This window comes from Sinocyclocheilus anshuiensis, unplaced genomic scaffold, assembly GCF_001515605.1.
Source record: "Sinocyclocheilus anshuiensis isolate Anshui unplaced genomic scaffold, SAMN03320099.WGS_v1.1 scaffold676, whole genome shotgun sequence".
Lineage (NCBI taxonomy): Eukaryota > Metazoa > Chordata > Actinopteri > Cypriniformes > Cyprinidae > Sinocyclocheilus > Sinocyclocheilus anshuiensis.
The window spans coordinates 1512912-1528102 of record NW_015558579.1 but is presented as its reverse complement, the minus strand read 5'-3'; the positions used below and the strand labels follow the sequence as shown (position 1 = coordinate 1528102).

The 15191-nt window shown below is 38.4% G+C and overlaps 1 protein-coding gene across 4 annotated transcripts in view; it reads right to left on the bottom strand.

The window, feature by feature from the left end:
* mideasb (mitotic deacetylase associated SANT domain protein b) overlaps window positions 1-15191 on the bottom strand; it is a 48189-nt gene that overhangs the window by 19718 nt on the left and 13280 nt on the right. For all 4 annotated transcript variants that reach the window (XR_001633087.1, XM_016475435.1, XM_016475434.1 and 1 more), the window contains exons 3-7: window positions 11609-11917; window positions 9131-9485; window positions 8376-8442; window positions 5208-5350; window positions 4937-5040 (exon numbers count right to left, since the gene is read on the bottom strand). Coding sequence is in view for 3 of the 4 variants with exons in the window: in XM_016475435.1 (XP_016330921.1) it covers window positions 4937-5040; window positions 5208-5350; window positions 8376-8442; window positions 9131-9485; window positions 11609-11917 (978 nt within the window). In the remaining variant the exon portion in view is untranslated. The remainder of the gene's footprint in view (window positions 1-4936; window positions 5041-5207; window positions 5351-8375; window positions 8443-9130; window positions 9486-11608; window positions 11918-15191) is intronic.

The window sequence follows — 15191 nt, the reverse complement described above, 5'->3', positions numbered from 1 at the left end:
TATACAAAAAAGTCGCTAGGTTTGTCAGTATGAATATTCTATGGAAAAAAGCCGCTAAAAGGGTCTGAAAGTTGCTCAATCTAGTGCTAAAGTCGCGCTCGTGTGTGAGAGACGCGGGAGCTGATGGCAGGGGGCGGTGGATATTTGTGGCGGTCAATGTGGATATTGTGGATGAGTTCTTCTGTGTCATCACGTTCTATTAGTTCTACAGCTTCAGTTTCGGAACTTTCAAGCTTAGTAACACATACAACTGTTCCCTCACCACAGTGCAACAGAGAAAATGGACCCCTTTCAAACAGTGTCGCGTTCCGAACGTTGTTTAAGCGACATACTAAATTGCTAAATTGTATTGCGGTATTTAAAAAATTCATATCATAACAAAAATAAACACCGGTATTCGGTATGAACCGGTATACCGCCCAGCACTACTTATAACCACAAATAGTCATCTTGCACTAGCTGTGCGATACGCATCCATGACTTCACGCATTACATAATCACTCTGGAAAGGTCACATGTCGCTAGTTCTTTGTCTGTGTACTCCGGTTCAAAAAGGTAGGGTAGGACGAAAAACTCCATCTCATTTTTTCCTCCAACTCCAAAATCGCCCAACATCGTTTTAAATTTTTTTGTAAAGGGCAGTTGCCTTTCTTTGCACGTTTGCTTTGTAAACACTGGGTCGGTACTTAGCCCACGTCACGCGTGAACTTTCCAGTGTGAAGAAAAATCCTGGAATGTTTTCCTCAAAAACCTTAATTTCTTTTCAACTGAAGAAAGAAAGACATGAACATCTTGGATGACATGGGGGTGAGTAAATTATCAGGAAATGTATATTCTGGAAGTGAACTAATCCTTTAATAACATTTGGACTATAGAGGTTGTCGGAGACATTAAATGTCACAACACCAAGCAGGAAATGCATCTAGTCGGCTTTTACAGACTCGATGCTTTTATACTCATGCTCTTACAAACTATTCTAACTCAAACTCTAATTCAAAGTTATAAAAAACATTTTTTTATCATTTTTATAACTCAAAACACATAACATGACAGACCTCATCACAGGGCCAATCTGTTGGGGATTTAGTTTTGCTGCTGAACCCGTCTGGCATTCCTATTAATGTGTTTAAATTCAATTCAAGTTTATTTGTATAGCGCTTTTAACTATACAAATCTTACAACTATACAACTTTACAGCAAATTAAGTTTCTACATTATTTAGTATTGTAAAATCTACATCAAGACCATGTTAGCTAGTGGTCAACACAATTACTCATTTGCATGAAACACAAAGCAACAAACAACTTGCAATTACAAAACATAAGATGCAACAAGATAAAACTATTGAAAGCAACAACGTGAAACCAATTGTCAGTGCATCTCTCTTATCACTGACACTCAATAAACACCACAAACCTCCCAGAGACTTCACAGAGAGTCTAGCTGACTTTCAGGTTCTGCAGAAGTGCTTCACATGTGATACGAACCACAAAGCAACAAATAGCTTTTTATTTTGCAGTGTAATTGGCTCAGAAGCACAACGCACATGATTTAGTCATCTTCAGTGTGTCGTTCTGGACATGAGCCTGTGATTGACAGGTGGTTGCTATGGCGGCGGAGTGACAGCTCAGCAGTAAGCGGCTGGCTTTTGTGTTGTTGAAGCTGCTGGCTCAGCTGAGCGAACGTTGAAAAGAATCATATCAAAACACATGCACCATTTGTGTTTCCATAAAACAGGGGTAATCAATTAGCAGGCCACACTGGTTTCACCAGGATTGCAATCAGTTATAAATAATCATAAATAAATAAACTATGTCTGCCAACTGATAAAAAAACTGATTCAATTACATGATATGCTGTTTAGAAAAATGACAATTATCAAGTGAATCGAAATAAATAGTATTTATCGATATTATATTATTTAATTTAAGGAAAAAAGTGGCATTTTGCATGAAAAGATGCATTTTACAATGTACAGTACTTACACAAGAGTCATAATTACTAGTTATGGTCCCTAATAGGGATGCACGATATTGGATTTTTGCCGATATCCGATATGCTGATATTTTTCAACTCTTTTTGGCCGATACCAATACCGATATATATTTCCTTTTGTTTGGAAACAACACCAAGTCTCTCCTGTGTGGAAATTATAAGCAAATTATTTTTAATTTTGGTTAGTTTTTAACAAGAACTTATATGTTAGAATTAAATAAACAATAATGAAGTAGTTTTATAATGACAGTACATTGAAGCTTTGAAAATAACTATAAATAAACTAACTATAAAGAAAAAAAATTTTCAGAAAGATGCAGTAGTAACCTTAACATTTTATTTTAAGATTTAACATTTGTAGATGGTCTAAAGCAAAAGAGTTATAAAAGTTCTTAAAATATTTTAGAGCTCATAATTTGTTTAAAAAATATAACATATTACACATTAATTAATAAATCAGTATATATAAAATTATTTAATTTACAAGTGTCATGTTTGTGATTTTTTTATTCATGTAAGCTATAGCTTCTGACCTTTAAATCAAAACATACTCATGATTTTATGACATCAATTACTGCTTTGTTTAATCAGAAACACAGTCTAAATGTTATTTGTGTATTTTACTTTCATTTCATTAAAAGTAGGCCAACAGCACCCCCAACGGAATTACAACTCCTTACCGAATGGGCATTAGGACCCGGGGGAGGCTGCCGCTGCACATGCTATTACATTTACTCTTATCACACACCAAATGCATCATTCTGTACATGCATTCTCAGTTTAAATGCAGCTATCCAAAGCAATGAATCCAATCACCATTCAGGCAAAACTTTGCTTCAAAAATGAGTCACACTGCTGACGTGATCTAATCGCTAGCACACCCTGAGCACATGTGAGTTAACCTATTCCTCTTATCGGCAAGACATATCGGCATAATTCTTCAAATCGGGCTGATGCCAAAATGTAAATTTAAAGCCATTATGGGCCGATTCGGATATCGGTCCGATAATATCGTGCATCCCTAGTCCCTAAGGTATATATAGTTGGATATAGTTGCTTTGGAAAGATTTGTTTTGGGGGGAAAAAACACTACACATTTTAATTTAAAAGGACCTTGATTAAAAATATTCCATTGTACTGTACATTACAGCAGTCTTAGAGAGAATTTAGTTTAGCACTTTTAATTCTAAATAAATTAATACATAAAGTATTACAGCAATTGTTCATTTAGGGTAGGTAGTATTTGTGTATAAATTATCATTAGACAATGTATTATGGATGAACATGAATTAACAATGAACAATTGTATATTCATAAATTAGCATTCACTTAGATTAACAAATGCTGCAAGAATTGTTATTCATTGTTAATTCTTGATTCATAATGCAGTAGCTAATAAACTGAACTTGTGAATTATTACCAATATTTACAATGAATTTTTATTTTTTCCTGAAATTTTCCTATTTTCATCTAAATATACAAACGTAAAACTTAAAGGTCTTTAAAGCAAACCATCAATATAAAAGTTTGGTCTAACTTGAAGAAACTGTGACAGAACTACTACTAATAAAATTATTATTAAAACATTATTTTTAAGGAATATTTACCAGAAAAATAAAATACACAAAGTATTTCTGAAAAAAGGGGGAAAAGGTTTTTTAGATGCTTTTGACTATTAAAACTTGATGAAACCATTAAAATTAAATCAAGAAATTGCAGTAGCATTTACAAATAACAGCATATCTAAAAGTATGAGACAACAACAAACAAAAAACATAGGCCTACCATTAAAAGCCGTGCTTGCACAGGTTCTGCAGGATCTTCTTCAATAATATCCTCTGCTTCTCAACCGGGCTCAAACTGATAAGTGATATTAACGACGCCTTTGTTTACAATACAACCGGAGCACATGCGCCGAGGAGAGGGGCGGGACGTTTAGATGCGCACTAGAGGCGGTTTAGCCAATCACAACACACTGCTAATCAATCAGAGCCCGTCGCCTATTTCTGAGGGAGGGGCTTCATAAAAGCAGGAAATTGATCAGCGCGTTTCTCATAGAAGGGACAGAGCGGTGTGGAATAAAGGTGAATTATGTGAAAAATCATGCGTTTTAAAAAAAAACGATGCATTAACACATGTTAGACTGCACCCCATAAACACAATCAAGCCTAGGAAAAAAACACTGAACCACCCCTTTAATGGAAACCACAGAATTTGGTTAAAATAAAACTAAATTTGAGAGAAAAAAAAAAAAAGTATTTCATAGGGCCTTAAAAATGTTAAACTTGTAATAAATCGCTGTTTAATTGTGCACGTTTCATGATTTCAATTAATTAGGCATGTTTTTTGATTAATACAACTTAATTTAACCATTAAAACAGTCTAGAAAAATGAAAACGGAAAAAAGGGAAAGCAGAAAATTGAAAATGGATAAAACAGAATTTTGAAAAAAAAAAAAAAATTTTAAAAAAAAAAAAAAAAAAAAAAAAGAATTTGGGAAAAAATTACATTTTTCATAGGGCCCTGTGCTTTTCATATGCATGCTGCCGTGTAAAATGCTGTTGAAAGAAAAACTGCAGACCATTTCATTTACATACACGCTTTCCATGTGCGCGTAATGCGTTTACACACAGTAGTCACAACAACACTTCGTTTTTTCAGGCTCTGCAATACATAATTCCACATAATTTCATTTTAAGTCAGAAAGATGATCCCTAAACTGATATCTCCCGTCACAGATGTCACCAGAAATCCTTAAATGACTCAAAAAAAAAACTGTTGATTCAGATATAGTCTACTCATATGACAAACCCTCCATCTATCACTCTCAGTGATCAGCAGTTTAAGAAAAGGAGCAGTCGGGCGTAAACAGGTTTGATTGGTACACAATACAGCAGGAAGTGCACTTAAAATATGTCAGTGTGCTACTGCATACACTCACCATGACGTCACCCTTGCATTCATACAGGCAGTGCATGGCCAGTTCCTGATTGGTCCCTCCTCCATGCAACGCACTCGAGCACACCAAGTGCATGAGGTTATCCACTGCAGGGACACACAGAAGGTCCAGGAAAACACAGATTTAAACATATGGTCATGCAGATTTCATTTAAATAAGGCAAAATTGCAGAACATATTCCTGCAATTTCCTTTCATTCAATTTAATGAAATAAAAAAAGAGACGCTAATGTGGTATTGTGTAAGTTGTAAACCTCTTTGCTGTTGCTCAGTGTTGGCCTCCAGGTCAGGCAGTGGCGCCCACACCAGTACAGCCTTGTGTAGGTCGTGCTGCGCTGCCGAGCGCTCTCTCAGCTCTGGGACCTCCGCCTGATACCGCAATCCAATGTTTATCCGACTGCAAGAGAGAGTGAACATAAACAGGCTGCTGTAGCAATCCAAACTAAATGAATACAATTTTTAAAATAGTGTAGTCCAAAAACATCAGACCACCAGCGAAAATGTTTATATTCTGCATTTTTATAATTTTAAATACTTGTATGTTGATACTTTTTAAATCAAATATATATTTTTTAATTTACTATATTATTAGCTAAAAGAGATTTAAACATTTTTTTAATTAAAATTCTGTCAATAAAGGAATAGTTCACCTAAAAATTAGCATTTTGTTATCATTTACTCACTCTCAAGTCGTTCCAAACTTGTATAAGTTTATTTCTTATGTTGAACACAAAAGAAGATATTTTGAAAAATGCTAGTTTTAGGGCTGGACAGCTAGGGCTGGACCAGAATATTCGATTATTCTAATATTTGTTCGGTGGGTTGGCAATCGATTTTCAATTTTGAGATTTGAATATTCTTTTTTTTTTTTTTAACACCTGGCATCCCCTGAGAAACGGTTCTCATTCGCGCTTGAATATGAATCGCCCATAAGTGAATGTCATGAACATCATGATTCAGTTCATCTGGAAGAGAAGACAAAAATGCCGAAGACCTCAGCTGTGTGGGAGCACTTTAAATTGACCGATTTGAAACTGGCCTACCACAACAGCACATCAAGTTTGAAAAATCTGTAAAAGTTCTGTAAGTAGTACGCCTATAGTATATTATTGGTGTAAAAAAATGAGCTGCTTTTATCCACCATGTTAATCAGTAATTTTACACATGATAAAAACGTGCACTTAATTTGCTTGGAAAATACTTGCGAATACGGCAGTCATAAAAAAAAACGTACAGTAGCCCAGCCTAATTATTATTTTGTCTATATTGAAAGTATTGCTCTTAACAGACCTGTGTGTTTTGTATCATATGCAGTGTCTGTTCTCGGCGCATATAAGCCCTGCCCGCGTGAGGCGCGCCGCTTCCGGCTCGCGCTGTTCTGTAGGTTATTAAAAGTTTATTAATTCTGAACGTGTCGCGTGTCCATATTGCACCAAAATGCGACACTGCACTCCCTTGGGTCCGCAGCAACACACCCGCCACGCATGAAGTCGATTGGATGAACGGTTCTCGACTAGGCTTGCCGCGATAGACGGTGCTGACGGTGATACCCTTGTTAAGCCGCAACTCCGGTTACGTCACTTGCCCACCGACCCCCACCGTCGGTTTGATTTTCTTTAATATACCTTTCTGGACCTTGAACGTGGTAGTTGCATAGACAGTAATGCAACTACCACGTTCAAGGTCCAGAAAGGTAGTAAGGACATCTTTAAAATAGTCCATGTGGCATCAATGGTCCAACCTTAAATTTTATGAAACTACGAGAATACTTTTTGTGCACAAAGAAATGTTAAAAAATAAAAAATGTAGATAAAAAAAAAAACGTTTGTCGTGGTACTCTCGTGAATGCGTGTCGAAGACTGACACGGAAGAGAATAAATTATTGAATGAAGTTGTTATTTTTGCTTTTTGCACAAAAAGTATTCTCGTAGCTTCATAAAATTATGGTTGAATCACTGATGTCACATGGACTATTTTAACATTGTCCTACTACCTTTCTGGGCCTTCAACGTAATAGAACCGTTGCTGTCTATGGAGGGTCAGAAAGCTCTTGGATTTCCTCAGAAACATCTTAATTTGTGTTCTGAAGATGAACGAACGTCTTACGGGTTTGGAACAACATGAGGGTGAGTAATTAATGACAGAATTTTCATTTTTAGGTGAACAATCCCTTTAACAATTTGAGAAAAAGACTAACATGAAGTTTGTGCAAAACCTAATGAGCATTATTTGAGAAACATCTCTAAAAGCCTTTGTGGACAGGGGTCACAAGAACGGTTGGCTAAAGGGGAATATTTGTGGTTCAAAGTGTATTGGAAGCTAAACATGAGGCACAACTTAGTGCTGCTACTGAAACATGCCTATGTAATGAGAAATTCCTGAGAAAGAATCGCATTCCACTTCAGGTCAGTCCGCAGGTAGTTTGTGTTGTTTCTAAAAGGTGTCTGGTTCACTAATCAGAGCCATTTAAGGACAGGTAAAGTTGCTTCAGACTGCCACTTCAATTAATTTATTGCTCATCTCATTTTCAGCTCCTTTTTTTGAGAACTCCGGCATTCACAAGAGTAGATTTTGACCATGGGTATTTGCATAAAATTAACACCCCATGTTTCTCAAAGCCAAATGTTCCAGTATCTGACTACCAAGGTCTGGGGATAAGGCAAGACAGATTGTGTTTTATTATTTTGTTCCAGGATGTGCTTTCGTGGTGCATTGGCCAACTCCAAAATGAAGGGATCTGAAGCCATTCACCATGTATGTAAGAGAGAAAGAATTTCAACCAAACACTGTTCTGACCATTAGATAAACCAGCTGGTACCAGTCAGAGAAGATATCCCATAATTCCCTCTGTTCAGCCACCATCCCCCACCTACCCATGTATGATCCAAGAAACCCACTAAGATGTAATTTCCCTTAAAAACACTACCAGATCCACTTGTGCATGACATAATAGCTCCCCAACCAGCTCCACTGTTAACATACAAGCTAAAACCATGAATTTTGCATCTGCAGTCTACAGTTTACAACTTACAATCAAGTAATAGCAACATAACAGCACTGTAAGGCCTGTTTACACCACATGCATTAGCAGTGTAAACGAAGCAGCAGCATCTTCAACAGCAGGCTCACATTGTGCTTTCACACTGTCAACGTTTATGCTGTGTAAAGCTGCAGCTCTGTACAGAAAATAAAGTGATTTCTGGGCTGCTCCATTGAGTATTGTCTAATAAATGTGAGGAAACAGCTATTCTGACAACTGACTTTCAGCCAGCTTAATGAAATCTAGTAAGCAAGTAGCAAAATAAAAAAGGCAAGGTTAACCAAGTAAAGAAAGTGATCATTTGGCCAGAAGCGTAAGCTAATTAAAGAAACTTGTGAAGCGTAATATGTGGGGGTGTTATTTGAATAGCGTATGTACTTACGGCTCAATGCTGACAGGTGTAGCCTCACTCATAGCAGAGAGAACTGGAGGGGTTATATCAATGCTGTCTGGACATATACAAACAAAAAGACTACTTAGACGCAAAGTAAACAGCGTTTCTTATTATATGTCATGATATGCACATAAATTATGTCTAATTACATGCATCCTGGCTTGTTGGGACATATATCTTAGGTATACTAAGTCTGTTCCAAACCCTAATGAGGGGCCTACTTACAGCACTTTAAGCTGTTACAAACAGTAGGCAGCTCATTCTACTTCATTTTCCTAAATATTTTGGGTAGCAAATTCTAAGGCAGCATAGCATGTCTCCTTTGCTAATCAGGTAGCCCTAGCATGCATTAGGAGGAGCTTAGGAGATAAAACGAACATAAGACAGTGGACAGATTTTCAGAGAATTTGTCCTCAAACTCAATCCAGTATTGAGTTATAAGAATATCAAGTTGTTAGCTTAGCAACTTTTGTTAACGTCAAACTTAATTGGAATCAACTGTTCATCAAGTTACTTGTGTGATGCACATGGAGTTCCTTATAAAATTGTAATAAAGTTAGGACACTGTTTTATAAGGTAGCTGGCTAGGCAGCCTACTAGGTTTTGGAACAGTACTTAAGTTTAGGTTTTTGGTTGTCATTAAGTCATTCAATTCTAAACAATTAATCTAAACCAGAATTCTATTTAAGGTTGTATTTAACTAATTTTATTAATGCACTTTGTAGACAGTAAAAGGAACTCACTGGAGCGCAGGAGGCTACGGGTGGCAGATTTTGGAGTGGCAGGTGGGGGCAGCCCCTGATTATTCGCTGCGGCTGCAGCGGCAGCCGACAGAAAGGTGGAAAAGTAAAGACCCGAACCCTCTCGAACTGGGCTGAGGATGGGCGGAGGAGTGTAAGGCGGCATGTTGAGGGGGTTGTCGACCAATCGGACAGGTGAACGTAAGTGGCTCTGGTAAGGTGTGATAGTGGAGTAGACTGGTGGGGCAATGAAAGTTCCAAGTTTGGGTGGGGGTATAAAGAGCGGTTCTGGACGAGGACGTCGTTTGGCTTTGGCCGATTTGCCGTCAGCTTCACTTCCGCTCTCTGCTCCACCATTCTGTAAAAAAAAAATAGATGTTGGCAAGCCAGGTAGTGCAGAAGCCCCTCTAAAATACATACACCATATGCAATCTGGATGATCTTGGCGAGTCTTGTCAGATCTCATGAATGTGGTAGTGAAATGGGGTGGGGGAAGGTTGGATTAGGGTGCAGAGAATGGACAGGGGGGTCGGCAGAAATTTGCGGATTATTGGGGAATTTTAATCTAGTTTTTAACAGAGGGGGATGAAATAGATAAGATGGAGGTTAGATGAGAGATGGAGAAAGAGAGAGAGATCATGGGTATACAAAGGTATATTTAAAGGGGTCATGAACTGAGAAACCAAAATTCCCTTGATCTTTTGACATATAAGAGGTCACTGTACTATTAAAACATCCTGTAAGTTTCAGAACTCAAAACTTTCCCGTTAGTCTAAAAACAGGACCCTATAAAATGTTTTTCTTAATTTTTCTGGTAATCAAATTAAACACTTATTTTTTTTGGCAAACAAAGTGCTGCACAACACAGGTTTACTGTTAAAATTAAAAAGGAAACAAATGTGATTATTCCTTTAAAAATAAAGTTTTATTAATAATTATTATTATTAGTAATAGTAGTAGTAGTAGTAGTAGTATTGTTGCTACATAGAGTCTTAAGTTCTGCGCAATAGTAAAATAGTTTGGTCACAGTTTCTTTACATTAAACCAAACTTTTATTTTGACGGGCTGCCGTGAAGATGCTTGCAGCTGCTGTGTATGTGATATGACCGTAGTCAATTTAAACGGTAAAATGCTAATGAAGTGACTCTCAGAGCAGCTGGAGATTATATCCATGTGTTCATATCAGCAGTGGCAGAGGCTGAAAACACCGCGCGCGTCTGTATGCGTGTAGTAAACAAAAGAGTGCGTCTGCGCTATCCACCATTCATTCATTGCAGAAATCATGGCGCCGTATGAGTGATGTCAAATGCTTCCGCAGATTTATAGTACTACTATAGCATTTCACCAGAGCATTGCTAGTCTCAGCCTCAGACGTCACGCCCACGGACTGTTGGCTAAACGTCTGATGCATACGGCACACACTTCAGGAGTTTCGAAGTCGTCATCGAATTGGTTGAATTATACAGGATTTCGGGGAGATGTGTGTGTCACGTTCTTTAACGTTCCGCCTGGAAACAAAGATGCCATGCCGCCAAACCCCCTCACGAAAGAAGAAAGCCATCGTGTTTACAACTGTGACGAAGAGCGCTTATCATGATCAACTAAACGCTGGATTTTCAAAAGTATGTGAAAAATTTAAAGTTCGCAGCATAGAATCTTTAAAACACGTCCGAGAGTTTTACACACCGGTCTGTTATTGTGGCGACATTTCCACGCCCCGAAACGTGACGATGAACGAAACGAACTGTGATTGGTTGTTTGACATGTCGGTCAAACCGCCTCATGGGCGGGCCTAGGCCAATGTAAGCTGCCATGGATTCCAGACCTTCAGCCGTCAGTCTGAAGGTCTGGCTACGCGAGACTAGAGCATTGCTAATCACGCATATTGCTTTGTTCTTGTCAACAGTATCTCCGCCATGATAAGCACTGAATGAATGACAGGCTTTCCGTTGTAACATCGCGCAAGGTAAATAAGAGGGAGACATCCAGTGGAGAAGACTAATGATAAGATTCACGTTAATCAGATCTTGTGTTAAATGTTTGCTGAAATAAATACCGGAAAAGATAGATTCGCGGTTTTTGAGAATCGATATCGAATCAACATCATTTAAAAAAAAAAAACAATTAACCGAAAAAAAAAAATACTTTTGCCAAGCCCTAATATGTACTGATTATTTATTTATGTGTTTTAACCTAAATCACAGTGTGTTCATCTGTGAAGTATGTAGGCTGTCAAACATACACAACTGTTAGCCAATCATAGCAGTGGGCATTTACTTCAGAGTTTACAATCCGCCATGCCTATTCAAATTAGGGAGATCAAAACAGGACAGAAAATGACCAATTTTTCTAAATTATGTTTTTTTGATGTAAAAATCTTGATAACATTATAATTGGTCCTCAGCGATCAGTTCAAAATAACAAAAGGCAGTTCATGACCCCTTTAATGTTTTGATAAGATTGGCCAGTTTGTGAACTCACCTGGCCCGTGCTCTCAGACAGAGAGTTCCTCAATGAACGTCGTCGAGTGACAATCACAGAAGTCTTGTAATCGGAGCAGCTCATGTCATGGGTGCTCAAAGGCCGTGAAGGCCAACTAGCTGAGAGGGAGGCTTGTTCGTGATCCGGGGACAAGGATTCAGTCTGCTTCACTGGCACAGAGACTGGAATGACCAATGGCATGAGGCTGTCATCTCTGGGCCGCTTGGCACTCACCTGATCCACCTCAGCTGCCCCTCGACCTGGACCTGTTGGGGCAACAGGGGGGCTCCAGGGCCTGTGTGGCTCTTGCTGACAACACACATGATTAACACAGTCAAATTAATGGTTCAACAAAAGTCCTAAATCTCAACAGAGTGCATCCTTCCTCCGCTCAGTAGACATAATTGATATGCATGAAAGAAACGAGAGAGTGCTTAAGAGCTGATAAGATATATTAGTACAGGAAATGAGGTTAGCTCAAGACTATTTTCAAAAACATCTTAATGAATCAACTGCGACCTCATTTCTGCTCCAGGATGAAACATCTTGCCCTGCAGACCAGCAGCAGACTGCATGAGGATGTATAGATATTTGTCACAAGTGAATAACATAATGGCATGCCAGCACAGGACAATACCGCCATATAACCTGACTCTCCTGTGGGTATGTTAATGATTAGAGAACGGGTTCCTTCTATGTTAGGTTTACTGAACTGCATTCATACTTCTCCAGGAACTTAAAAAAAAATAACTATACAACAGTGGCACTCTTAGCAATTTCACAATGCCTGCAAATTTCGAAACCTCATTTAAAAAAAACAAAACAATGATCTTTGAGTCAGAAAAAAGCATTCTGGGAGGAGCACTAAACCCATGTTTCCCTTATTGTAAGAGCGATTCCTGTTTCTCCTCATTGCTAACTCTAAGCAAAGCATGATGAGAGCAAAGAAAATAAAACTACTGAAACTTCATTGACTTGTTGTGGAAAAATGCAATGCAATATACGTCACTACTACCATGTGTCTAACTGACTACCATGTGTCTAACTGGAAGTTGCACGAAAATCAAGAAATCCCTGAGGATATGGCTTGTCTTATCTGAACTCCGGCCTTGCTGGCACCGCTAAGGTATTCAGCTTAGTACATGAAGCCCTTGCAGCTCACTCACCATTGAGAAAGAGCTGTTTTTCAGCCTACGTTTAGAGTAGGGGAGGTTTAGAGGCATAAAGTGACACCCGAGACCAAAAAAAAAAAAAAACTCACTGACTTATGTACCTACTCCTTTTGAGGAGCTGGAATCAGCTGACCTGAGACTTGCTTTTTACTGGACCGTTCTTTCTGTTCTGTACGTTATCTAGCCCACAGATCAACAGTATATACAGTGGGTACGGAAAGTATTCAGACCCCCTTAAATTTTTCACTCTTTGTTATATTGCAGCCATTTGCTAAAATCATTTAAGTTAATTTTTTTAAGGTTTACCTTCCAACAAGACAATGACCCTAAGCACACAGCTAAAATAACGAAGGAGTGGCTTCACAACAACTCTGTGACTGTTCTTGAATGGCCCAGCCAGAGCCCTGACTTAAACCCAATTGAGCATCTCTGGAGAGACCTAAAAATGGCTGTCCACCAACGTTTACCATCCAACCTGACAGAACTGGAGAGGATCTGCAAGGAGGAATGGCAGAGGATCCCCAAATCCAGGTGTGAAAAACTTGTTGCATCTTTCCCAAAAAGACTCATGGCTGTATTAGATCAAAAGGGTGCTTCTACTAAATACTGAGCAAAGGGTCTGAATACTTAGGACCATGTGATATTTCAGTTTTTCTTTTTTAATAAATCTGCAAAAATGTCAACGATTCTGTGTTTTTCTGTCAATATGGGGTGCTGTGTGTACATTAATGAGGAAAAAAAATTAACTTAAATGATTTTAGCAAATGGCTGCAATATAACAGAGTGAAAAATTTAAGGGGGTCTGAATACTTTCCGTACCCACTGTATGTACACACACCCTTTCTTTATTATCATCCGTTGGACGTCTTAAGGGAGTGCTGCTGTCCTTTTCAAAGGAAGTTTATGTAACAAGGAAAAGCAGAGTGAACTAAATAGCGCGGCCCAGAAACACTTAGATCCCCTCATTAAATTTGACTGCTAATTGCGCTAATTCTCTGTGTGCAGTAAAAGAATGAACAAACCCAGCAATTAACACTAGTCCATATAAGCAACATCTACTGCAAGAGGATGAAATCTCTTAACAATCTCCCATTCTAAAAAAAGAAGTGACTCAGTGACACTGCAAAATCAAAATTAAGAAAAGCTGTGCTTTTGGGCATTGACAAAAGAAACTTTATGTACGTCAATGTTTAGGCATCCTCAAGAGGGCCAGTGGGCTGAGGGTGGGGTGCACATGCTGGTATTTGTATGAGGAGTCCATGAGGAAAAGCCTTTTTTTTGGCTCGAGAGATCATGTGACCTAATGGTGACACTCAGTGCCTGTACTAACTTTACACTCCCCTATAAATTGAGAAACCTGCAGAACCTGTATGCATTTGAAACAAGTAGTGCATCCTCACTAGGGGTGGGAATCACCAGAGGCCTCACGATACGATATTATTACGATACTTGTGTCACGATACAATATTATTACGATTTTAAATATATTGCGATATTCTGCGATATATTGCAATTTATTACCTTTTTCCAACTTCAAATTATGTCCCCAAAGGAAAACTTTGACAACATCTGTTTTAACTAAAAAGAAACATTTCTCAGTTTGTTTATCTCACTTCAGTTTTATTGTTGCAGTGCAAAATGGGATTGTCAAGCAGACAAACTGACCAACACTTTCATGAAAACCTGTCATAAATGTTGTATGCACCTGGCACACTTAACTATTTGTATTACAGTCTAATCTAGTCCACCTTAATTAAATGTAAACAGGTATGCACTGCTGTGCTACTACAGGTATTTTGAACAATGCAACTTGAAATTGTACTAAAAAGTTGTGCAGACCCTTCAGCAATTGGGGCATTTGAAAGTAAATTACTGTTATATTTAAATTACATTAAATAAAACATGTAGTAGTGCTGGGCGGTATACCGGTTCATACCAAATACCAGTGTTTATTTTTGTTATGATATGAATTTTTAAAATAGCGCAATACTGTATGTCGCTTAAACAACATTCGGAACGCGACACTGTTTGAAAGGGGTTTCTCTTTTGATAGGCTGTTTGCACTGTTGCACTGTGGTGAGGGAACTAAGCGTATGCTGTATGTGTTACTAAGCGTGAAAGTTCCGAAACTGAAGCTGTAGAACTAATAGAATGTGATGACACAGAAGAACTCACCACAATATCCACATTGACCGCCACAAATATCCACCGCCCCCTGCCATCAGCTCCCGCGTCTCACACACACACACGAGCGCGACTTTAGCTCTAGATTTGGCAACTTTTAGCGGCTTTTTTCCATAGAATATTCATACTGACAAACCTAGCGACTTTTTTTGATAAACCTTAACTATGGTTCAGTTGGAAGATTTCGCCAGTGTTGTCCCGCGAACGCGAGGTCTGACTTTCCCGGA